The sequence below is a fragment of the Thunnus thynnus genome, chromosome 2 (genome assembly GCF_963924715.1).
Source record: "Thunnus thynnus chromosome 2, fThuThy2.1, whole genome shotgun sequence".
Lineage (NCBI taxonomy): Eukaryota > Metazoa > Chordata > Actinopteri > Scombriformes > Scombridae > Thunnus > Thunnus thynnus.
Window position 1 is genome coordinate 40,704,507 of NC_089518.1, and position 24,561 is coordinate 40,729,067.

The 24,561-nt window shown below is 44.0% G+C and overlaps 1 protein-coding gene across 4 annotated transcripts in view; it reads right to left on the reverse strand.

Moving 5' to 3' along the window:
- Window positions 1-24,561, reverse strand: part of ntng2a (netrin g2a) — a 30,383-nt gene that overhangs the window by 3,427 nt on the left and 2,395 nt on the right. Inside the window, exons 2-9 of one of the 4 annotated variants that reach the window (XR_010924743.1) lie at window positions 14,501-14,759; window positions 12,638-12,783; window positions 12,128-12,366; window positions 7,718-7,890; window positions 7,577-7,600; window positions 2,495-5,176; window positions 1,136-1,216; window positions 129-929 (exon numbers count right to left, since the gene is read on the reverse strand). Coding sequence is in view for 3 of the 4 variants with exons in the window: in XM_067575237.1 (XP_067431338.1) it covers window positions 855-929; window positions 1,136-1,216; window positions 2,495-5,176; window positions 7,577-7,600; window positions 7,718-7,890; window positions 12,128-12,366; window positions 12,638-12,783; window positions 14,501-14,759 (3,679 nt within the window). In the remaining variant the exon portion in view is untranslated. Of the gene's footprint in view, window positions 1-128; window positions 930-1,135; window positions 1,217-2,494; window positions 5,177-7,576; window positions 7,601-7,717; window positions 7,891-12,127; window positions 12,367-12,637; window positions 12,784-14,500; window positions 14,760-24,561 lie in introns of those variants that run through there. The other 3 variants (XM_067575237.1, XM_067575247.1, XM_067575257.1) reach the window with 3 other exon arrangements.

Sequence of the window (24,561 nt, forward strand, 5' to 3'; positions counted from 1 at the left end):
TGTGTGATAACATACCTGTAAAGGGTCAGTTAACCAAGAAGCCCAACCTACAGCACGGAGGACATTAAACAGACAGGTGAGCCACAGACAGGTGAGCCACAGACAGGTGAGCCAACATGAACACTGACCAGACCAGAAGGAGGAGCCTGATGAATCAGGTGGAGTGGTCAGAGTCACTGGGAGGAGTCTGATGAATCAGGTGGAGTGGTCAGAGTCACTGGGAGGAGTCTGATGAATCAGGTGGAGTGGTCAGAGTCACTGGGAGGAGTCTGATGAATCAGGTGGAGTGGTCAGAGTCACTGGGAGGAGTCTGATGAATCAGGGGGAGGGGTCAGAGTCACTGGGAGGAGTCTGATGAATCAGGTGGAGTGGTCAGAGTCACTGGGAGGAGTCTGATGAATCAGGGGGAGTGGTCAGAGTCACTGGGAGGAGTCTGATGAATCAGGTGGAGTGGTCAGAGTCACTGGGAGGAGCCTGATGAATCAGGGGGAGTGGTCAGTCCACACAGGGTGGAGCCTGATGAATCAGGGGGAGTGGTCAGAGTCACTGGGAGGAGCCTGATGAATCAGGTGGAGTGGTCAGAGTCACTGGGAGGAGCCTGATGAATCAGGGGGAGTGGTCAGAGTCACTGGGAGGAGTCTGATGAATCAGGTGGAGTGGTCAGAGTCACTGGGAGGAGCCTGATGAATCAGGGGGAGGGGTCAGAGTCACTGGGAGGAGCCTGGTGAATAATAGGGAGGGGTCAGAGTCACTGGGAGGAGCCTGATGAATCAGGGGGAGTGGTCAGAGTCACTGGGAGGAGCCTGATGAATCAGGGGGAGTGGTCAGTCCACACAGGGTGGAGCCAGTCTTACCCTCGAAGGCGATGTAGGCGATTTTGGACAGCTGACTGAACTTTGGGCCTCCTGGAATCAAAATCTTCTGGGTCGCTTTGGACATAAAACAAGATGTGTAACCATGGCAACATGCAAGTAACAGAAAAGGTTACTGCTACTGAACTACTCATGACAAGAGTGTACTTATACTACTAATAATACTTCAACCACAACTTGTGATACTACTGCTACAGATAATACTGCTGTTCCTATTGTTAGCCAGTAGATGGCAGTACTACAACTGTTCCTACATGTTGTACCTTTTTTCTCATAGTCTTTCTCATCTTTCTCCTTTTCATTCTTTTTTCTTTCCTCTTTGAAATTCTCTTTGGCCTCAGAGACTGTTTGGTTCAACACAGAATGAAAAGATATAAGTTTGTGCGAATGTTAAGTCTTATATCAACACATAAAGCTGCTGCTCATTAAATCTACCTCCCACTCCGACAGAAACAATGTTTACAGAGTTCATCAGCACTTCAGCTGTATTTGAAGCATGTTTTTAGCACTAACGTCCTCTGATGGAGTAACCAGCAGCATCTTCTCACCTGACAGGACAACTTTCGCCAGTAATGGATCTGGTCTCCAGTATTAGAAATCTATCTGCACAGAGATGAAACCTTGTCTGTGATGTCAGTGATCTGTCACAGCAAATCATTTACTGTTGTAGAAACCATGTAATTGTTTCATCCTGACACGTTTAAAACTAAAATTCTCATAAAAGGTCTAAACTTACTTGTTGTTTCTGAGGTTTTAGCCACATCTACTTGTGTAATGACAACTAAACCATCTGTATTACAATTGAGCAACTCTACCTTCTGTAGAAGGCTGAGATATGTGGTAGAAAGCTTCAGAAACAACCAGGAAGTTGCACCTTGTGAACTTCCTTTTCTGAGGTGAAGAATAAACCTTCACGCTCAACCCAGATGTGAAAGTATATTAACATGAATCTCTGAATTTGCAACCAGTGTTCTTGGAAATATCACTCCTTCCAGGATATTGCTATTTTGTGATCGCAATAATTAATGCAAATTAAAGAAATCTCTGCAATATTTGTGAGAGTTTGCAATTTTCCTAAATTTCCACAACTTTTCCACATGAAATGTCCAAATCAGCAGCTGCTTGTGGTTTGGACCAATCGTGGCGTTTGGTGTGGCGGTAACTGACGTCATTCAGGTGGGAGATGGACGAGTCTCACCTGCCAACAAACATGATGCCATAGACGAGCAAAACAATTCCCAAATGTTCCCAAATGAGGTTTGATTCATTTTATTCGCTGCTGATGTTGAGCTGAAAATTTATTTAATAAAGGTTATAAATGGAACTCAAGTACAGTATTTTCTTTTTTTTTTATAGAACTTTGAGTCCTCATGGTTCTCATGTTCAGAAAATACATTAAACATTAGAGCTGGAATATAGTTGTTTCTGTGATATGCAGGATGCTTTTTATCCAAGGAAGTCATTACATGACTTCACTGGTAGCAATTTAAATAAATCACATTATTTTCCTTTGCTTGCAATTTTTCCCAATTCCTGAAATTTTACTGCAAAAAGAGACATAAAACATCACAAACTGTCCATTCTGCATTCTAATCTAACCAATCAGAGAGCTTCATGTTTACCTTTCTCCTCTGTTTGCTCTCCCATCTTCTCTGGTTTAAAGTCTTTCTTTTCTTCAGAATCTGACCCACCTGCTGGTCCACCAGCAGCTGAATCCTCTCCAGAAGTCTTTCCTCCCAGGTCATCTACAGCTGGAGGAGAATCAGGTCTAGAATCCAGACCAGGACCAGGACTTACACCATCTGGTGAAGGAGAATCTGGTCCAGTTGATTCTGGTTCACGATTTCCTGTTCCTCTTGTATCTAGCCCTGCTGGGACAGAAGCCAGACCAGGAACTACTGGATTTGATCCAGTAGCATCAACAGATGCACGAGAGTCATCTGGAAGGTTCCCAGGACCCCCAACAGGTACTGGTCCAGAATCTGGTGCAGAACCTGGTCCAAGTAAAGCTGAATCTGGATCATCCGGGAGAGGGAAGGTGAAGTCAACAGGGGCAAAATCACCAGCAGGGTCCGACCGATCTAAGGTGGTTGAGCTTGTATCCGGTGCAACATAATCTCCTCCTACTTCAGAGGGAAGCATCAAGGACTCTACAGGAGCATCAGGAGCTGGAGCAAGGGCATCAGGAGGAGGTACCTCAGGAAGAGGTACTTCAGGAGGAGGTCCATCAGGAAGAGGTATTTCAGGAGGAGCTACTTCAGAGGGTGTTCCATCAGGAGAAGGTACATCCGGACGAGGTACATCTGGAGGATCTCTACCAAAAGGAGGTACATCAGGAGGAGGTCCATCAGGAGGTGGGACATCTATCCACGTGTCTGGAGGAACATCAAGAGAGGGTACATCAGGAGTAGGTACATCAGGGTAAGGTACATCAGGAGGTCCATCAGGAGGTTGTCCATCAGGAGGTTGTCCATCAGGAAGAGGTACATTGGGAGGTACATCAGGAGGTCCATCAGGAGGTTGTCCATCAGCAGGAGGTAGATCAGGAAGTACATCAGGAGGAGTAGGTCCATCAGGAGGTTGTACATCAGGAGGAAGTAAATCAGGGGGTACATCAGGAGGAGGAGGTCCATCAGGAAATTGTCTATCAGGAGGAGGTACATCAGGAGGAGGAGGTCCATCAAGAGGTTGTCCATCAGGAGGAGGTACATCAGGAGGAGGAGGTCCATCAGGAGGTTGTCCATCAGGAGGAGGTACATCAGGAGGTACATCAGGGCGAGGTCCATAAGGAGGAGGAGGTCCATCAGGAAGAGGTACATCAGGAGGTACATCAGGAGGAGGAGGTCCATCAGGAGGTACATCAGGGGAAGGTATATCAGGAGGTTCTTCAGCAGGTTGTCCATCAGGAGGAGGTACATCAGGAGGAGGAGGTCCATCAGGAGGACGTGCATCTATGGGAGTGTCTGTAGGAACATCAGGAGAAGTCGAGTCAGCTCCTGCTGTAGATGAAGCATCTCCAGCCTGATTGGTTGGGAATGGCCCAGTGGGTGGAGCATCTCCAGATGGAGCCATATCATTGGTGGTTGTTGTCGGTGCTTTGGTTGAGGCTGTTGCACCAGCAGTAGGTGGGATGGTACTGGAAATCAGGTTGGAAGAACCAGTCCATGAGGGGGCAGAGTCTGTGCTGTCTGGTGAGGAGGTGGAGTCAAAGGGTAGAGTCACTGGGTCAGAAATAGACACCTCAGGGTCAGTGCTGCGGCCTGGGTTAGTCGGGCTGTTGGTACTGGTGATACTGGTAGAACTGGAGGTACTAATACTGGTATTGGGAATGGTGGTGTCTGGTACTGTGGGAGCTGGTTTCTCCAGAGTAGGACTGCTGGATGGATCTGAGTATGCTGTAGGTCCTGCTGTACTGCTCAAGTCTGGAAATGCATCATAACCTGCAGTACTAACAGTACTAGGGACAGTAGTAAAACCTGTAGTACCAGTGTTGACTATTGTAGTAGTAGGAAAGTCTCCAGTATCACTAGTACTAGTGAAGTAAATTGTAGACATAGTATCAGTCATGGTAGTACTGATAGTAGAAACAGTGTCAGTGTAAAATACAGTGGTAGTATCAGTAGTAGTAGTATCAGTAGTAGTATCAATAGTAGTAGTAGTAGTAGTAGTAGTAGTATCAGTCATAGTAGTCGTAGTAGTAGTAGTAGTAGTAGTATCAGTATCAGTCATAGTAGTAGTAGTAGTAGTAGTAGTATCAGTAGTAGTATCACTCATAGTAGTATCAGTCGTAGTAATAGTAGTAGTAGTATCAGTAGTAGTAGTATCAGTAGTAGTAGTATCAGTCATAGTAGTAGTAGTAGTAGTAGTATCAGTAGTAGTAGTATCAGTAGTAGTATCAGTCATAGTAGTAGTAGTAGTAGTATCAGTAGTAGTAGTATCAGTAGTAGTATCAGTCATAGTAGTAGTAGTAGAAGTATCAGTAGTAGTAGTATCAGTAGTAGTATCAGTCATAGTAGTAGTAGTAGTAGTATCAGTAGTAGTAGTATCAGTAGTAGTATCAGTCATAGTAGTAGTAGTAGAAGTATCAGTAGTAGTAGTATCAGTAGTAGTATCAGTCATAGTAGTAGTAGTAGTAGTATCAGTAGTAGTAGTATCAGTAGTAGTATCAGTCATAGTAGTAGTAGTAGTAGTATCAGTAGTAGTATCACTCATAGTAGTATCAGTAGTAGTATCAGTCATAGTAGTAGTAGTAGTAGTAAGACTAGTAGTGTCAGTCACTCCTGATGAGGGTGTATCACCAGCCGCTGTCAGAGAAGAAGAGTTATGTTCTTTAGTGAATCTTCTGTTGGTTCTCCACAGAAATTCTGCAGAATATCAAAGTCTGACTTCTTCAACGTGGAAATATCCCGGAACCCCCCCCCCCACCGCAACCTCCAGCCAACAGCTGACTCCAAAATACACAACACACGCGCACACACACCTAACAGCTAGCAGCTAATAGCCAGCAGCTAACAGCTAACAGCTAATAGTCAACAGCTAACAGCTAACAGTGAGTCGCTAACAGCTAGCAGATAATAGCCAGCAGCTAACAGCTAACAGCTCAAAGTGGCTGATATTCTCACTTTAAGAAAGTGTGTTAGTGTTTTATTTTAACAGGCAGTGAGATGAATATTTACAAATTTTAGAAGCTAAACTTTGACATGAGAGAGTTTGTCGTGTCATAAAGTGTTTTACTCATCGATGGGATCTATAGGTTCTTTTATGTAGTCCATCAATATGTTTTAATGCTGTAGCTGTGGGTTCCTCTGATAGACTGACAGCTGAGAGCAGATCTGTTGCCATGTCAACTCTTTCTAAATTAACTTTAACTTCCCTCCCAGAATGCACTCTGAATGTGACCAATCAGAACAAACAGGTCATAATAAAACCAATCAGTCTTGATGTGAATTAAACCAGTGGTTCCCAACCTGGGGGTCGCTGGATTAATCAAGAGTCATGAGTCATGAAAAAAATATATGTTAAACACAAAATTGTGATTTTTCTTCAAGCTTTCTATGGATTTTTGCTTTATTTCTTGTCAAGTTCTATATTTTACCTCCTCAAGCCTCTGAAAGTTATTCAGATAAAACAAAATAAGTTCTCTTTCTAGAGCTGCAGGGTTGGTCAATTAATTGATTAGATGATCAACAGAAGATTAATCAGCAACTATTTTGATAATTGAATAGTCGTTTTAGTCATTTTTTAAGCAAAAATTTAAAAAAAAATAAGCTGGTTTCAGCTTCTCATATGTGATAATTTATTGCTTTTCTTTGTGGAACATGAAGATAAACTGAATATCTTTGGGGTTTGGACTGTTGGACACAATCAGACGACTGAAGATGTAACCTTGGACTGTGGGGAACTTTAACGGATATTTTTCACTATTTTCTGACATTTTATGGACAAAACGATAAACTGATCAACCAAGACAATAATCGATAACTTAACTGGTGAACATGCAACATGTGAGGAGGGTCCCATGTGGACTTTAATTTAAGGGATCACAGGCCAAAGAGGTTGGGAACCACTGAATTAAACCACTGCAGGAACCTGAGAGCTAGTTCTCACTAGAACCTGAACTTTAAGAACCCTGTGAGTGTTTGTTCTTCAGAGGGTTTCAGAAGAACATCATGACAACACCATCCCACAATTTACATTCATAATCCACTAATTAAAACTGGTGTGCAGGACTTTTGTCTCCCTCTTCTGGGACTGATAGTAATTACAGAAACACTGCTGACGTGTTTACATGCTGCGCCGTAGCCGACTCCGTCGCTAAAACGGTGGATAAGTTGTTTTGAACATCACACAACCCCCATGAAATGACCCGTTTCACTATAAGTATTTGATCCATTTGGTCTGATAACATTTGGAAAGTCTAAAAGAGCTGCATGATTAAATTTTTTTATCCCCATTCAATTTAACAGAGAGTTAACTGGAAGTTAGCCGGCTTGGCCGGCGGAAGTCTCTGGTGCACATGCTCTGCTCATTGAGTCAAACCTGACACCAGATTAAAAACTTTACATATAAATGAATGGACGTTCATTTTTATATAAAAGCTCTGCACTGCAAGTTTAATTATCTCAAGCCAAGATGTTTGTGGAGAAATGTGATGCTACTCAAATCACATTTTCATCAACATAACGAGGAAAAGTTTGATTGAAACAAACAAATCAGTGAAACGTATTCCGGTAAGTGTCCCTGTAAGACAACGTCTCACCAAACTGTTTCTTTCTGAATTCAGATTCACAGCTGTTCAGCTTCAGTCTTTATGGTTAAATACTGAAAACAGAAAGTATTTCTGAAGCTGCTTCAGAGTCTTCATCAACCGTCTGTGCTGAGACTTTCAGCCTGTTTAGTTTGGGTTTCTGGTTCTGGCTCAGTGTTACCAGCAGCAGTTGCTGTTGTGTTTTCACACCTGTAGTCATGTGTTGTGGATCAAATGTGATGCAGCTTCTACGGGACGTGATGATACAAGACAGACAGACAGGTGAACAGGAAGACAGGTGAACAGGAAGACAGGTGAACAGGAAGACAGGTGAGCAGACAGACAGGTGAACAGGAAGACAGGTGAGCAGACAGACAGGTGAACAGGAAGACAGGTGAACAGGAAGACAGGTGAGCAGACAGACAGGTGAACAGGAAGACAGGTGAGCAGTACTTACTGGCTGCTGTTTCGGCTGCTTCACCTGAAAGAGAGACAAAATGTTATTGTGTGTGTGTGTGTGTACAGGTATGTGCAGGTGTTGGCGATGTGTGTGTATACAGGTATGTATAGATGTGTGTGTGCGTGTACATTTACGTACAGGTGTTGGCAGTGCCTCTGGGCAGGGGGAGGAAAGATCCGGGCCTCCAGCTGCGGGATTTGAACCCTTGGCTGCAGCGCTGGCAGTCCTGTCCGGCTGTGTTGTGGTCACATTCACACTGCAGTGTTGCATCTCGCAAAACACACTGAGATGCATGCTGGTTACACTTACACCTGCAGGAACACACACCAGGTGTAGCTCGCTTTCAGTGGTTGTAGCTGGTTGTTAGTTAGTTGGAGAGTGTAACTGGTAGTTAGTAGGTGTAGTTGGTAGTTAGTAGGTGTAGCTGGTAGTTAGTAGGTGTAGTTGGTTGTTAGTAGGTGTAGCTGGTAGTTAGTAGGTGTAGTTGGTTGTTAGTAGGTGTAGCTGGTAGTTAGTTAGTTGGAGAGCGTAGTTGGTTGTTAGTAGGTGTAGCTGGTAGTTAGTAGGTGTAGCTGGTAGTTAGTTAGTTGGAGAGCGTAGTTGGTTGTTAGTAGGTGTAGCTAGTAGTTAGTAGGTGTAGTTGGTTTAGCTGGTTGTTAGTTGGAGAGCGTAGTTGGTTGTTAGTAGGTGTAGCTGGTAGTTAGTAGGTGTAGCTGGTAGTTAGTTAGTTGGAGAGCGTAGTTGGTTGTTAGTAGGTGTAGTTGGTTGTTAGTAGGTGTAGCTAGTAGTTAGTAGGTGTAGTTGGTTGTTAGTAGGTGTAGCTGGTAGTTAGTTAGTTGGAGAGCGTAGTTGGTTGTTAGTAGGTGTAGCTAGTAGTTAGTAGGTGTAGTTGGTTGTTAGTAGGTGTAGCTGGTAGTTAGTAGGTGTAGTTGGTTGTTAGTAGGTGTAGCTGGTAGTTAGTAGGTGTAGCTGGTTGTTAGTAGGTGTAGCTGGTAGTTAGTAGGTGTACCTGGTAGTTAGTTAGTTGGAGAGCGTAGTTGGTTGTTAGTAGGTGTAGTTGGTTGTTAGTAGGTGTAGCTGGCTGTTAGTTAGTTGGAGAGCGTAGCTGGTTGTTAGTAGGTGTAGCTGGTAGTTAGTTAGTTGGAGAGCGTAGCTGGTAGTTAGTAGGTGTAGCTGGTAGTTAGTTAGTTGGAGAGCGTAGTTGGTTGTTAGTAGGTGTAGTTGGTTGTTAGTAGGTGTAGCTGGTTGTTAGTTAGTTGGAGAGCGTAGTTGGTTGTTAGTAGGTGTAGCTGGTTGTTAGTAGGTGTAGCTGGTAGTTAGTAGGTGTAGCTGGTAGTTAGTGAGTTGGAGAGCGTAGTTGGTAGTTAGTAGGTGTAGCTGGTAGTTAGTAGGTGTAGCTGGTAGTTAGTAGGTGTAGCTGGTTGTTAGTAGGTGTACCTGGTAGTTAGTTAGTTAGAGAGCGTAGCTGGTTGTTAGTAGGTGTAGCTGGTAGTTAGTTAGTTGGAGAGCGTAGTTGGTTGTTAGTAGGTGTAGCTAGTAGTTAGTAGGTGTAGTTGGTTGTTAGTAGGTGTAGCTGGTAGTTAGTAGGTGTAGCTGGTTGTTAGTTAGTTGGAGAGCGTAGTTGGTTGTTAGTAGGTGTAGCTGGTAGTTAGTTAGTTGGAGAGCGTAGTTGGTTGTTAGTAGGTGTAGCTAGTAGTTAGTAGGTGTAGTTGGTTCTTAGTAGGTGTAGCTGGTAGTTAGTAGGTGTAGCTGGTAGTTAGTTAGAGAGCGTAGCTGGTAGTTAGTAGGTGTAGCTGGTTGTTAGTTAGTTAGAGAGCGTAGCTGGTTGTTAGTAGGTGTAGCTAGTAGTTAGTAGGTGTAGTTGGTTCTTAGTAGGTGTAGCTGGTAGTTAGTAGGTGTAGCTGGTAGTTAGTTAGTTAGAGAGCGTAGCTGGTTGTTAGTAGGTGTAGCTGGTTGTTAGTAGGTGTAGCTGGTTGTTAGTAGGTGTAGCTAGTAGTTAGTAGGTGTAGTTGGTTCTTAGTAGGTGTAGCTGGTAGTTAGTAGGTGTAGCTGGTAGTTAGTTAGTTAGAGAGCGTAGCTGGTTGTTAGTAGGTGTAGCTGGTAGTTAGTTAGTTGGAGAGCGTAGTTGGTTGTTAGTAGGTGTAGCTAGTAGTTAGTAGGTGTAGTTGGTTCTTAGTAGGTGTAGCTGGTAGTTAGTAGGTGTAGCTGGTTGTTAGTTAGTTGGAGAGCGTAGTTGGTTGTTAGTAGGTGTAGCTGGTAGTTAGTAGGTGTAGCTGGTAGTTAGTAGGTGTAGCTGGTAGTTAGTTAGTTGGAGAGCGTAGTTGGTTGTTAGTAGGTGTAGCTAGTAGTTAGTAGGTGTAGTTGGTTGTTAGTAGGTGTAGCTGGTAGTTAGTAGGTGTAGATGGTTGTTAGTAGGTGTACCTGGTAGTTAGTTAGTTGGAGAGCGTAGTTGGTTGTTAGTAGGTGTAGCTGGTTGTTAGTAGGTGTAGCTGGTAGTTAGTAGGTGTAGCTGGTTGTTAGTAGGTGTAGCTGGTAGTTAGTAGGTGTAGCTGGTTGTTAGTAGGTGTAGCTGGTAGTTAGTAGGTGTACCTGGTAGTTAGTTAGTTGGAGAGCGTAGTTGGTTGTTAGTAGGTGTAGCTGGCTGTTAGTTAGTTGGAGAGCGTAGCTGGTAGTTAGTTAGTTGGAGAGCGTAGTTGGTTGTTAGTAGGTGTAGTTGGTTGTTAGTAGGTGTAGCTGGTTGTTAGTAGGTGTACCTGGTAGTTAGTTAGTTGGAGAGCGTAGCTGGTAGTTAGTAGGAGTAGCTGGTAGTTAGTTAGTTGGAGAGCGTAGCTGGTAGTTAGTAGGTGTAGCTGGTAGTTAGTTAGTTGGAGAGCGTAGTTGGTTGTTAGTAGGTGTAGTTGGTTGTTAGTAGGTGTAGCTGGTTGTTAGTAGGTGTACCTGGTAGTTAGTTAGTTGGAGAGCGTAGTTGGTTGTTAGTAGGTGTAGTTGGTTGTTAGTAGGTGTAGCTGGCTGTTAGTTAGTTGGAGGATGTTGCTGGTTGTTAGTTAGTTGGAGAGCGTAGTTGGTTGTTAGTAGGTGTAGTTGGTTGTTACTAGGTGTAACTGGTAGTTAGTTAGTTGGAGAGCGTAGTTGGTTGTTAGTAGGTGTAGTTGGTTGTTACTAGGTGTAACTGGTAGTTAGTTAGTTGGAGAGCGTAGTTGGTTGTTAGTAGGTGTAGCTGGTTGTTAGTAGGTGTAGCTGGTAGTTAGTAGGTGTAGCTGGTTGTTAGTAGGTGTAGTTGGTTGTTAGTTAGTTAGAGAGCGTAGTTGGTTGTTAGTAGGTGTAGCTGGTTGTTAGTAGGTGTAGCTGGTAGTTAGTAGGTGTAGCTGGCTGTTAGTAGGTGTAGTTGGTTGTTAGTTAGTTGGAGGATGTTGCTGGTTGTTAGTTAGTTGGAGAGCGTAGCTGGTTGTTAGTAGGTGTAGCTGGTTGTTAGTAGGTGTAGCTGGTTGTTAGTTAATTAGAGAGCGTAGTTGGTTGTTAGTAGGTGTAGCTGGTTGTTAGTTAGTCAGAGAGTGTAGCTGGTTGTTAGTAGGTGTAGTTGGTTGTTAGTAGGTGTAGCTGGTTGTTAGTAGGTGTACCTGGTAGTTAGTTAGTTGGAGAGCGTAGTTGGTTGTTAGTAGGTGTAGTTGGTTGTTAGTAGGTGTAGCTGGCTGTTAGTTAGTTGGAGGATGTTGCTGGTTGTTAGTTAGTTGGAGAGCGTAGTTGGTTGTTAGTAGGTGTAGTTGGTTGTTACTAGGTGTAACTGGTAGTTAGTTAGTTGGAGAGCGTAGTTGGTTGTTAGTAGGTGTAGTTGGTTGTTACTAGGTGTAACTGGTAGTTAGTTAGTTGGAGAGCGTAGTTGGTTGTTAGTAGGTGTAGCTGGTTGTTAGTAGGTGTAGCTGGTAGTTAGTAGGTGTAGTTGGTTGTTAGTTAGTTAGAGAGCGTAGTTGGTTGTTAGTAGGTGTAGCTGGTTGTTAGTAGGTGTAGCTGGTAGTTAGTAGGTGTAGCTGGCTGTTAGTAGGTGTAGTTGGTTGTTAGTTAGTTGGAGGATGTTGCTGGTTGTTAGTTAGTTGGAGAGCGTAGCTGGTTGTTAGTAGGTGTAGCTGGTTGTTAGTAGGTGTAGCTGGTTGTTAGTTAATTAGAGAGCGTAGTTGGTTGTTAGTAGGTGTAGCTGGTTGTTAGTTAGTCAGAGAGTGTAGCTGGTTGTTAGTTAATTAGAGAGCGTAGTTGGTTGTTAGTAGGTGTAGCTGGTTGTTAGTAGGTGTAGCTGGTAGTTAGTAGGTGTAGCTGGCTGTTAGTAGGTGTAGTTGGTTGTTAGTTAGTTGGAGGATGTTGCTGGTTGTTAGTTAGTTGGAGAGCGTAGCTGGTTGTTAGTAGGTGTAGCTGGTTGTTAGTAGGTGTAGCTGGTTGTTAGTTAGTTAGAGAGCGTAGCTGGTTGTTAGTAGGTGTAGCTGGTTGTTAGTTAGTTAGAGAGCGTAGCTGGTTGTTAGTAGGTGTAGCTGGCGGGTGTAGCAGCAGGTGTGTAGTTACCTGGCAGGTATGTCGATATTTGAGACTGCGTAGAAGTACTTGAGCAGGTTTTCTTTCTGGACGTAGGTTCCTCCTAGCGCTGGGCGGAGAAGTCGCAGGCGGAGGTTGGTGAAGGTGAAGAAGTCTCTCAGGCCCTTCATGGTCTCCATGCGGGTGTACAGGGCATCCATGTTGATCAGCTTCGGACCCGCAAACACCCCGAAGCGTGCGCGCACCTCAAACACCACCAGCTTCTCCTCCTATTGGTCAGACACTGACATCAGTAACTCAGCTATTGGTCAACCACTCAGTAACAGGCACTAACAACTGTCCTGTTCATTAAACACAGTCCAAACTAGTATAGTCAGTATGACCAGTATAGCCAGTATAACCAGTAGGACCAGTATAATCAGTATAATCAGTATAATCAATGTGACCAGTACCATCAGTGTAACCAGGATAACCAGTATATCCAGTAAAACCAGTATAATCAGTATGACCAGGATGACCAGTTTTGGGCCTAGGACCCACCTTGGCTCCGACCCAGCGAGAATACTGCTCAGTGCAGATGACCCGGGTCAGGTTGCTGGGAGTCAGATCTGAGACCCGTTTAGGTGGCATACCGAAGGCCTCCATGCAGTCATCAGCGTAGAACTGATATGGCTGCCATGTTCCACCTGAGACAAGAGACAAGGTTCTAACAAGGTTCCACCTGAGACAGGAGACAAGGTTCTTACAATGTTCCACCTGAGACAGGAGACAAGGTTCTAACACGTTTTCACCTGAGACAGGAGACAAGGTTCTTACAATGTTCGACCTGAGACAGGAGACAAGGTTCTAACAAGGTTCCATTTGAGACAGGAGACATGGTCCTAACAAGGTTCCACCTGAAACAGGAGACAAGGTTCTAACAAGGTTCCACCTGAGACAGTAGACAAGGTTCAAACAAGGTTATACCTGAGAGGGGAGACAAGGTTCTAACAAGGTTCCATCTGTGACAGGTGACAAGGTCCTAAAAAGGTTCCACCTGAGACAGGAGACAAGGTTCTAACAAGGTTCCACCTGAGACAGGAGACAAGGTTCTAAAAAGATTCCACCTGTGACAGGAGAAAAGGTCCTAACAAGGTTCCATTTGAGACAGGAGACAAGGTTCAAACAAGGTTCCACCAGAGACAGTAGACAAGATTCTAACAGGGTTACACCTGAGACAGGAGACAAGGTTCTAACAAGGTTCCATCTGTGACAGGAGAACAAGGTCCTAAAAAGGTTCCACCTGAGACAGGAGACAAGGTTCTTACAATGTTCCACCTGTGACAGGAGACAAGGTTCTAACAAGGTTCCACCTGAGAAAGGGGAAACAAGGTTCTAAAAAGGTTCCATTTGAGACAGGAGACAAGGTCCTAACAAGGTTCCACTTGAAACAGGAGAAAAGGTTCTAACAAGGTTCCACCTGAGACAGGAGACAAGGTTCTAACAAGTTTACACTTGAGACAGGAGAACAAGGTTTTATCAAGGTTCCATTTGAGACAGGAGACAGGGTCCTAACAAGGTTCCACCTGAAACAGGAGACAAGGTTCTAACAAGGTTCCACCTGAGACAGGAGACAAGGTTCTAACAAGGTTCCACCTGTGACAGGAGATAAGGTCCTAACAAGGTGCCACCTGAGACAGGAGACAAGGTTCTGACAAGGTTCCACCTGAAACAGGAGACAAGGTTCTAACAAGGTTCCACCTGAGACAGGAGACAAGGTTCTAACAAGGTTCCACCTGTGACAGGAGATAAGGTCCTAACAATGTGCCACCTGAGACAGGAGACAAGGTTCTGACAAGGTTCCACCTGAAACAGGAGACAAGGTTCTAACAAGGTTCCACCTGAGACAGGAGACAAGGTTCTAACAAGGTTCCATTTGAGACAGGAGACAAGGTCCTAACAAGGTTTCACCTGAGACAGGAGACAAGGTTCTAACAAGGTTCCAGTTGAGACAGGAGACAAGGTTCTTACAAGGTTCCACCTGAGACAGGAGACAAGGTTCTTACAAGGTTCCACCTGAGACAGGAGACAAGGTCCTAACAAGGTTCCATTTGAGACAGGAGACAAGGTCCTAACAAGGTTCCATTTGAGACAGGGGACTAGGTTCTGACAAGGTTCTATTTGAGACAGGAGACACGGTTCTAACAAGGTTCCACCTAAAACAGGAGACAAGGTTCTGACAATGTTCCACCTGAGACAGGAGACAAGGTTCTAACAAGGTTCCACGTCAGACAAGAGATAGGGTTCTAAGAAGGTTATAACAGGTTTTGACAGATTCTAAGAAGGTTCAAACGGAGTTCTGACAGGGTTCTGAATGGGTTCTAACAGTAATGAACACTACACTCACTAGCACCGACCAATCACCTTTGTCCAGAGATTTCTCCAGGACCATGCTGGTTGGTCGGCCATACTCAAAGGTCACAATGATGTCATCGACCACCTCCAGACTCTTGTTCCATGACAGTGTGATGTTGGCCAATAGCGGCTCAGGATACTTGGACCATGTGACTGTCTGCCAGTAGGTGATGAGCCCACCCCTCTCCCTGTCCCCCATCAGCTGAGGAGGGTGAGACAGATCGGGGCTGGATGCATCGCACTCATCACTGCAGAGATATGGGTTCTCCTGCAGAAAGAGAGATTAGTATAGTGGCAATTTTTATCATTTTAGTTTGAGCTAATTTTTTGCCTCATTAGTTTGTTGTTTTGATGCATTTCTTTTTCTTAACAGTCCACTGTGAATCCATCTCAAATGGAAGGGTTACTCACAAATCCACACAGCATCAGAAGAATATTTGACTTATACTTATCTCTCCAGGCAGATATGAATAAACCTCCTTTTTACAGAGCAAGAATGCATTTCACAAATTAAAGCCTTCTGTAGAAGAAGATTATAATCCAATGGAGTATCCAAAAAACTGTATTCCACAGAAAGGTAATCCAAAATATTCCAAATTAACGGTCAAAAAAGCTGTATCGAGCCAAACTAACTGTAAGGCAGCCTCCTTCCCTCACTAACTGCTGACTAATCAGCCTTTTACATCTGACTTCTAGATATGACACTAGGAGGTGCACTTTAGCACTAAACGTGTAGTAATAAATCCCACAGTATTCTGAAGAATAACAATAACAAACAAACAACAGTAATAACAACAATAAAGTATGTTGTGATGACTGGCTCTTACAGGCAGAGAGAGACAGACACAGAGACAAAAGAATTCCAGAAGAGTAGCTGCACCAAAAATGAGCTCCTGAATACATCTCAGACTTGGACCTAAAAAAGCAGAGAGCAGGGAGGTTGAGTACCCTGCTAAATGTAAGAGTGGAACAGCTAGAGAGAAACATAAGGAGAAGACACTGCGTGAAAACCCAGAGGTCTTCTTCTCTGAAGCTGAAGTGGACACCATGAGGATCAATGGAACATATTCACATGGTGGCCATTTTCCTCTGACATCTGGCTCAGGATGGGAAGCTAGTACAGTAGTAGTGTTAGTGAAAATAGTACATGCCTCCATGGAATTTATGTCATACTATTTAGTATTGTAAATGTATACAGTTGTACATATGTTAATGTTTTCATATTTGTCTCACTCTACGGGTTCATTTTTATTGCTTTAATGTGTTCATTTCATATAAGTTGCTGGAATATTCAGGGTCTCCACTCCTCAACCTTTGAACAAAAGAGTGGAAACCCTCAATTCATGAGGTCTATCAAAGAAGTTGATGTAATTGTGTTGACATGGTGTCAAAATTATCTGCTCACTCACTGTCCTCCAGGATATAATGAAGTCATGGTGCCCTCTATAAAATTAAAAAACATATGCAAGGGCAGAACATTGGATCTTGGTGTGGTATAAAGTAGTATTCACCAGTAAAACAGGATAAATCACACATCTGGTTAAGGTTAGATCAAACCCTGAGCATAACTGATAGGGATCTATGTCTCTGTGTTATTATATTATATATATATAAGACATTTTTGAAACTCTCCATTCAGAAATCACATATTTCCAGGCCCAGGGAAACATGCTTCTAACTGGAGATCTGCATGGACAAACAGGAAGTGGACCTGATGTCATTGACCCACATGTGTTTGGTCAGTTTCCCCTGTTTACCACACCAACCATCACCCATCAGAACAACCTTGACTCTGAAATGAATCAAAGTGGCAGCGAATGCATCTCTTTTACACCTTAGGCCTTCACATAGTTATCTGTAGGTTCAGAGATGACTCTTTAGGGAGATTCACATACTCCTCAGCTGTTGAGTTAGGTGTAGTATACTGTGCAACCACTGTCATGGACCCCTCCACTATCAGTGCATTCACTGTCAGACAACAATCCCTCCTTTCAGATCACAACCAAATAAATGTGTTTCAAATAGAGAAGGCAATCCAGGCACTCGAAATATAAAAATGTAACAATGAGAAAGGAAATACTAAGAAGCCTTCATTGTTGGGGCTAACTCCTTGAAACAGCAACATGTTTTGACCTCTGTAGGCCTTCCTCAGGGCTTTAAAACAGATGATACGGGTGTGGCCTCACCTATATAGTAGCAAAAGCCAATGGGAGGCAATCACATGACCTGGACAATAACATGACAGGTGAAACAAATTGAAAATCATGAAAAAATGAAGAAAAAAAACATGAGATGAGATAAGATGGAAATATATACATGTACTTCATAATGGAAAATAGGCACCCATATATAGGTTTTACATAGGCTGTGAGAACAGAGAAGAGCCTATACAGAAAGAATTACAGAAAAAGTAAGGTCTATCCTCATTTACAACAGGATACTTTAATGCAGCCAGTCAATGGACCCAAAAAGCTTCCCTTTGGTTAAGTTTCTGTAATCTCGTAAAAAGTGGGGTCATCTTATATTTCATCTTACATCTTATATATATGTCAATATAAACTTAGCACAAAAAATAAGGAAATTTATGTTTGGTAGATTATTTCTTTGTTGTAACGATGCTTCATGGCAATAAATCTTATACCGTTGGAAAGCCTTTTTATCTCCATTTTTAAATGGAGCCACATTTGTAAGGAACATGCATTTGTGGGACGAGCAGCAGAGCTGAGTATGTGGGTTGCGCCCATGAAAAATTTGCCAAATCTTCTCTGCCGATGCCAAACAACTTATTCTGCCATTGACTCTTGTTTGGTGTTTGGTGGATTGGATGATTGAAGTTTGAAGTTTGCCTGGCACCTCCTCCTCATGCTGGTCACCAGCCTGGTCACACTCTGCTGTGGGATGGCATGCCATTCTTCAACCAGCATTTATCACAAGTCAGCCAATGTGGTTGTGTTGGTCACTCTGGCACGAACAGCACGCCCAAGCTGATCCCACAAGTGTTCAATGGGGTTGAGGTCAGGACTGCTGGCAGGCTGTTCCATCCTCTCCACTCCCAAATTCTGGAGGTAGTCTCTGATAAACCCCGCTCTGTGGGGGCGAGCGTTGTCATGTTGGAGGATAGAGTTTGGTCCCAGACTGTGGAGATATGGGATTGCCACTGGTTGCAGAATCTCATCTCCATATCTCTCTGCATTGAGATTGCCTCCAATGATGACAAGCCTTGTTTTTCCAGTGAGGGAGATGCCGCCCCACACCATCACCCTAACCCTAACCCCCTAACTTTGTATGTATGTTCAAGACATAGTGCAGGATGTCTCAGGCATGTTTTGATGGGCACTACAGTTAATCCGATCAACAGCAGCTCAACTCAATATGTAGTCTCCAGATATTCTGCGTGTGAGGTGTTTAGGGAGCATCTGTAAATGATAGCATCTACTGATAGCCTGATTCTGAGGCGTTTAGGGAACATCTGTAAATTGTAACGTCTACCGATAGTCTGCATGTGAGGCATTTAGGGAACATCGGAAAATTATAGCATCTACTGATAGCCTGTGTGTGAGGCGTTTACGGAACATCAGTAAATTATAATGTCTACTGATAGCCTGCGTGTGAGGCGAACTGGGCCCCAGAAGTCAGAAGAACAAATACCAAAATATTATTAAACATAGTATGAGTTATAGCTACCTTGAAATAACCATAATAGAATCAGGGAGTTTTGACATGGCAGCGAATGCACTCAAAAAAAAAAAGCCCAAAGAGCTCTAAATGCAATAAAGAGAAAATGTTATAATTTCCAAATCCCAATTAAAGTCCGGCTCAAAATATGTGACAGTGTCATCCTGCCCACTGCGTTGTATGGTAGTGAAATCTAGTATCCACTCAGTCATCATAACTAAACCTGCTGCATCAAACATCCAACACAGTCCTTACATGTACACAGAAAACAACAACAAATGCAAGTAGAGCAGAATTAGGCAGATACTTGCTGATAATTAACTGTCAGAAGAGAGCACTTCAATGTTTTAATCTCCTTAAATCCCTAACCCTACCCCCCGAGACCCCCTCCAATCCAAAGCCCTCCAAACCAAGAGCTGAGCCAAGAAAAGAGTCCCCGATGTCAGCTGGTGCTGAGACTAACTGCCCCTCTCAGACACATTCACTAGTCTCACACCAGCACTGCTTTCCAAACACCAATTACAGTCAACCAAACTATAACACAATGTACAGAAACCAGTCTGCTTAGATATGTAGATCAGACTGTTATGTGATGAACTGGCAGAATATCTCTCTGCTGTCACAGATAGAAAGCAGAGACAGATCCTAACAAGTACAGGCTGAGTGACCACAAACTTTTTATCCAACAAGATGACACAAAACATCACGGTAACCAAAAGAAAAGACAAAATGTGTCACTGTTGGACAGGTGAGATATTAATCTCACATTTCAAAGAGCTTAATGAGCTCTCAACATTAAAAATACTCTCTCATACACAAACACACACACACACATGCATAGGATATACTGTATATATATATATATACATAGATACATAGATATACTATATATAATTAATATGTATCAATTTTAATGTTATGTTAATGTTATTTTGTTTAAATTGACTTTTGGTGATGCTTTGGCAATACTGTTGTTGTGACATTCATGCCAATAAAGCAAATTTAAATTTGAAGTTGATAGACAGAGAGAGGAGGCAGACGATTAACTGAATGATTGATCCTTCAGCTGGTATCAACATGTGAACAGGATCAATAAAAACTTTGTGTGTGTGTGTGTGTCAGACTGCTACAGAGGAGCTGATCAGTGGGTAGTGATTAGCAGTGATCGATCATTAATGATCATCAGTACTGACAGAGGCTCCTGGTGTGTTGAAACTGATCCTGTGTTTGTCCCACTAACATACATATGCAGTGTGTGAGGGATTAACAAGCATGATAATCTGCTCAGTGTGTTAATCTGACTTTAGCTGCAGCCAACTGTCACACTGCAGACACACAACTACAGCCAGCACACAACAACCAGCAAACAACTACAACCAGCACACAACAACCAGCAAACAACTACAATCAGAACACAACAACCAGAACACAACAACCAGCACACAACTACAGCCAGCACACAACAACCAGCAAACAACCACAATCAGAACACAACAACCAGCAAACAACTACAATCAGCAAACAACTACAACCAGAACACAACAACCAGCACACAACTACAGCCAGCACACAACAACCAGCAAACAACTACAACCAGCACACAACAACCAGCACACAACAACCAGCACATAACAACCAGCACACAACTAGAGTTTTTGTCGTATTTAGTCCTTAGTACAGATAAAGTAATTATAGTAGGTGATTTTAATATTCATGTGGACGTTGATAGTGACAGTCTCAGTACTGCATTTATCTCATTATTAGACTCAACTGGCTTCTCTCAGTGTGTAAATAATCCCACTCACTGTCTGAACCACACCCTAGACCTTGTTCTAACTTATGGGATTGAAACTGAACATTTAATAATTTTTCCACAAAATCCTATTTTATCAGATCATTTTTTAATAACTTTTGAATTCCTATTACTGGATTATACACCATTAGATAAAAATGTCCTCACTAGATGTCTCTCTGATAGTGTTGTAGATAAATTTAAGGAAGCAGTTCCGTCAATACTGAATTCACTGCCATGTCTCAATACTACAGAGGACTCTTATGTTAACTTTAGTTCCTCCCAAATTGATAATCTTGTTGATAGAGCTGCAGGCTCATTACGAATAACACTCGACTCCATCGCCCCCTTAAAAAAGAAGATAATAAAACATAAGAGGTTAGCTCCATGGTTTAACTCCCAAACCTGCAAATTAAAGCAAACATCATGAAAACTTGAAAGGATTTGGCGTTCCAGCAAACTAGAAGAATCTCGCTTAGTCTGGCAAGATAGTGTTAAAACATATAGGAAGGCCCTCTGTAATGCCAGAGCCGCCTATTACTCAGCATTAATAGAAGAGAATAAAAACAGCCCTAGGTTCCTTTTCAGCACTTTGGCCAGGCTGACAAAGAGTCATAACTCTACTGATCCATGTATTCCTATAGCTCTCAGTAGTAACGACTTTATGAGCTTCTTTAATGATAAAATTCTAACTATTAGAGACAAAATTAACCATCTCCTGCCCTCAACAGGCACCGTTCTCTCCCCAAACACAGGAACCTTAGACACAGCAGTAAATCCTGACATATATTTGGACTGTTTTTCTCCAGTAGACTTGTCTGAACTAACTTCAATGATTTGTTCATCTAAACCATCAACCTGTCTCTTAGATCCCATCCCAACTAGGCTGCTTAAGGAAGCCTTACCCTTAGTGAGCACTTCTTTACTAGATATGATCAATCTGTCTTTAGTAACAGGCTATGTACCACAATCCTTTAAAGTAGCTGTAATTAAACCTCTTCTTAAGAAGCCTACTCTTGATTCAGGTGTTTTAGCCAATTATAGACCTATATCTAACCTTCCATTTCTATCTAAGATCCTTGAGAAAGCAGTCTCTAATCAGTTATGTGACTTTCTACATAACAATAGTTTATTTGAGGATTTTCAGTCAGGATTTAGAGGCATCATAGCACAGAGACAGCACTGGTGAAAGTCACTAATGACCTCCTAACTGCATCGGACAAAGGATTTGTCTCTATACTTGTCCTGTTAGATCTTAGTTCCGTATTTGACACAATCGACCATCAAATCCTTTTGCAGAGACTGGAACATTTAATTGGCATTAAAGGAACTGCATTAAGCTGGTTTAAGTCCTATTTATCAGACCGATTTCAGTTTGTACATGTTAATGATGAATCCTCCATGAAGGCAAAAGTTAGACACGGAGTTCCACAAGGTTCTGTACTTGGACCAATTCTATTCACCTTATATATGCTTCCTTTAGGTAATATTATTAGGAAACACTCCATAAATTTTCATTGTTATGTATTGTTATGTTATGCTACCCACAAAGAGCTGGGTTCTGCTTGAGGTTTCTACCCGTTAAAGGGGAGTTTTTCCTTACTGCTGTCACCAAGTGCTGCTCATCGGGGAATGTTGGGTCTCTGTAAATTAAAGAGTTAAATCTAGACCTGCTTTATGTGAAAAGTGCCCTGAGATGACTTTTGTTGTGATTTGGTGCTATATAAATAAAAATGGATTGATTGAAATGAGATGTCACCCACCACTAGTCACCCATGTGATAAAATAAAGGAACTATTTAAATAGCCATGTACACACCCATGACCAAGGTGCAAGACACCACCAAGGCTTAGCTAAGACCAGTCATAGTGGGTGGAAAGCCACCTAGCCTGCCAGGCTGCAAGGCTAGCTTAGAAGAAAAAGACATCACTCCAAGCCAAAGACTGTTCTTGTAAGAGCCGTGGTCCCAGAGGCATGGTATATCAGGCCATGTGCTACTGCATTGAGCCCAGCACATGCTCAGTCAGTGGGGTGCCAGCTGCCATGTTCATGAAGTAGAACCTGATGAAGGTGGACGGGTCGACCAAGAGACTGCAGCACAAATCTCGGATAGAGGGGCACCTCTCCATAAGGCCCATGAGGTAGCAGGACCCTGCCTGGACTTTGCATGCACCCCTGCTGGGGCCAGCCTGCCTGCCATCTTATGCACCTGTGAGATTGCATCCACAACCCAATGAGAGAGCCTATTCTTAGAGACTAGTTGCCCAAGGCAATTAGGTTTGTAACAGATAAAAAATTGGTCTGTGGGTACATGTCTGATGAAGATACACCGGTAAGACCCTTAAATGGCACAACAGCGACTTCCTACTCAACCATGCTTCACCGCCCTGAGGAGGGTGGAAAGGATGCAGCTCAATAGACCACCACCCGTTGAGAAGCTGCAGCATTCCTCATGCATAGAGCTCACCCATTCTTTTAGCAGACACGATTGCCAATAAGAATGTTGGCTTGAGAGAAAGCCATGTCAGCTCAACTGTCTCCAGCTGGCCTTCTGTGGTAGGGAGCAACCCTACGTACATCTTTAAGAAACTGAGCAATAAGGTCGCAACAAGCCTCTGCCAGTTTCCGAGACCAAACACAGGATGCCTTCATGGCTGCCCTGCCCTAGTTAATGGAGCCTGTGCTCTTTGCAGAGTGCTAACCACAGACTGGGGCAACCCCGTGGCTGCAAAGTCAGCCCTCTCCGGGGCCAGGCCCAAAGCCTGAGCCCCTGGGGAAAAGGATAAAAAAGAGTCCTGTGGGCCTGGGACGGGAGGTCCCGCCGAAAAAGGAGCTCCCAGATGTGTCCTTGAAGGAGGAGTGTAATTACCAAGAACCAGATCATCTGGGGCCAATCGGGGGCCACCCGAATGAGACTCACTTCTCCCACCTGGACTCTCTGTAGGAGTGGGTGCAGGAGGACGAAGGGAGGGAAGACATACAGGAGGCCCAAATCTCCATATGCAGAAAAAGACGGGATAATGAGCTTTCTCCCTGGAAGCGAAGAGCTCGGCTACAGCTGCACCGAAGCGGTCTGAGATCTCACTGGGAACCTCTGGATGCAGCGTCCATTCCCCAGGGAGGGGGTCCCCCCTTTGAAAGCTGATCCACTGCAAGGTTCACCTGACCTGCCACCCTAACCCTAACTCCCTAATCCTAACCCTAACCCTAACCCCCTAATCCTAACTCTAACCCTAACCCCCTAACCCTAACCCTAACCCCCTAACCCCCTAACCCTAACCCTAACCCCCTAACCCTAACCCTAACCCCCTAACCCTAACCCCCTAACCCTAACCCTATCCCTAACCCTAACCCTAACCCCCTAACCCTAACCCTAACCCCTAACCCTAACCCTAACCCCCTAACCCTAACCCCCTAACCCTAACCCTATCCCTAACCCTAACCCCCTAACCCTAACCCTAACCCCCTAACCCTAACCCTAACCCTAACCCTAACCCCCTAACCCTAACCCTAACCCCCTAACCCTAACCCTAACCCTAACCCCCTAACCCTAACCCCCTAACCCTATCCCTATCCCTAACCCCCTAACCCTAACCCCCTAACCCTAACCCTATCCCTAACCCTAACCCCCTAACCCTAACCCCCTAACCCTAACCCTAACCCTAACCCCCTAACCCTAACCCTAACCCCCTAACCCTAACCCTAACCCCCTAACCCTAACCCTAACCCCCTAACCCTATCCCTATCCCTAACCACCTAACCCTAACCCTAACTCTATCCCTAACCCTAACCCCCTAACCCTAACCCTAACCCCCTAACCCTAACCCCCTAACCCTAACCCTAACCCCCTAACCCTAACCCTAACCCTATCCCTAACCCCCTAACCCTAACCCCCTAACCCTAACCCCCTAACCCTAACTCTATCCCTAACCCTAACCCCCTAACCCTAACCCTAACCCCCTAACCCTAACCCTAACCCTAACCCTAACCCTAACCCCCTAACCTTAACCCCCTAACCTTAACCCTATCCCTAACCCCCTAACCCTAACCCCCTAACCCTAACCCCCTAACCCCCTAACCCTAACCCTATCCCTAACCCCCTAACCCTAACCCCCTAACCCTAACCCTAACCCTAACCCCCTAACCTTAACCCCCTGACCTTAACCTAACCCTTGCCTTCAGGGACTCGAACTGCCTCGCTTCCTTTCTGCTGAGTATGTGAAGACTTTCCCGACATGACGGCCTCATGACTGCATCCCTGCACCTTGTGAATGTGCAGGAGGCTGACACCTGAACACACACACACACACACACACCTGAAAACACACACACACACACACACACACACACCTGAACACACACACACACACACACACACACACACACACACCTGAAAACACACACACACACACACACACACACACCTGAACACACACACACACACACACACACACACACCTGAACACACACACACACACACACACACACACCTGAACACACACACACACACACACACACACACACACACACCTGAACACACACACACACACACACACACCTGAACACACACACACACACACACACACCTGAACACACACACACA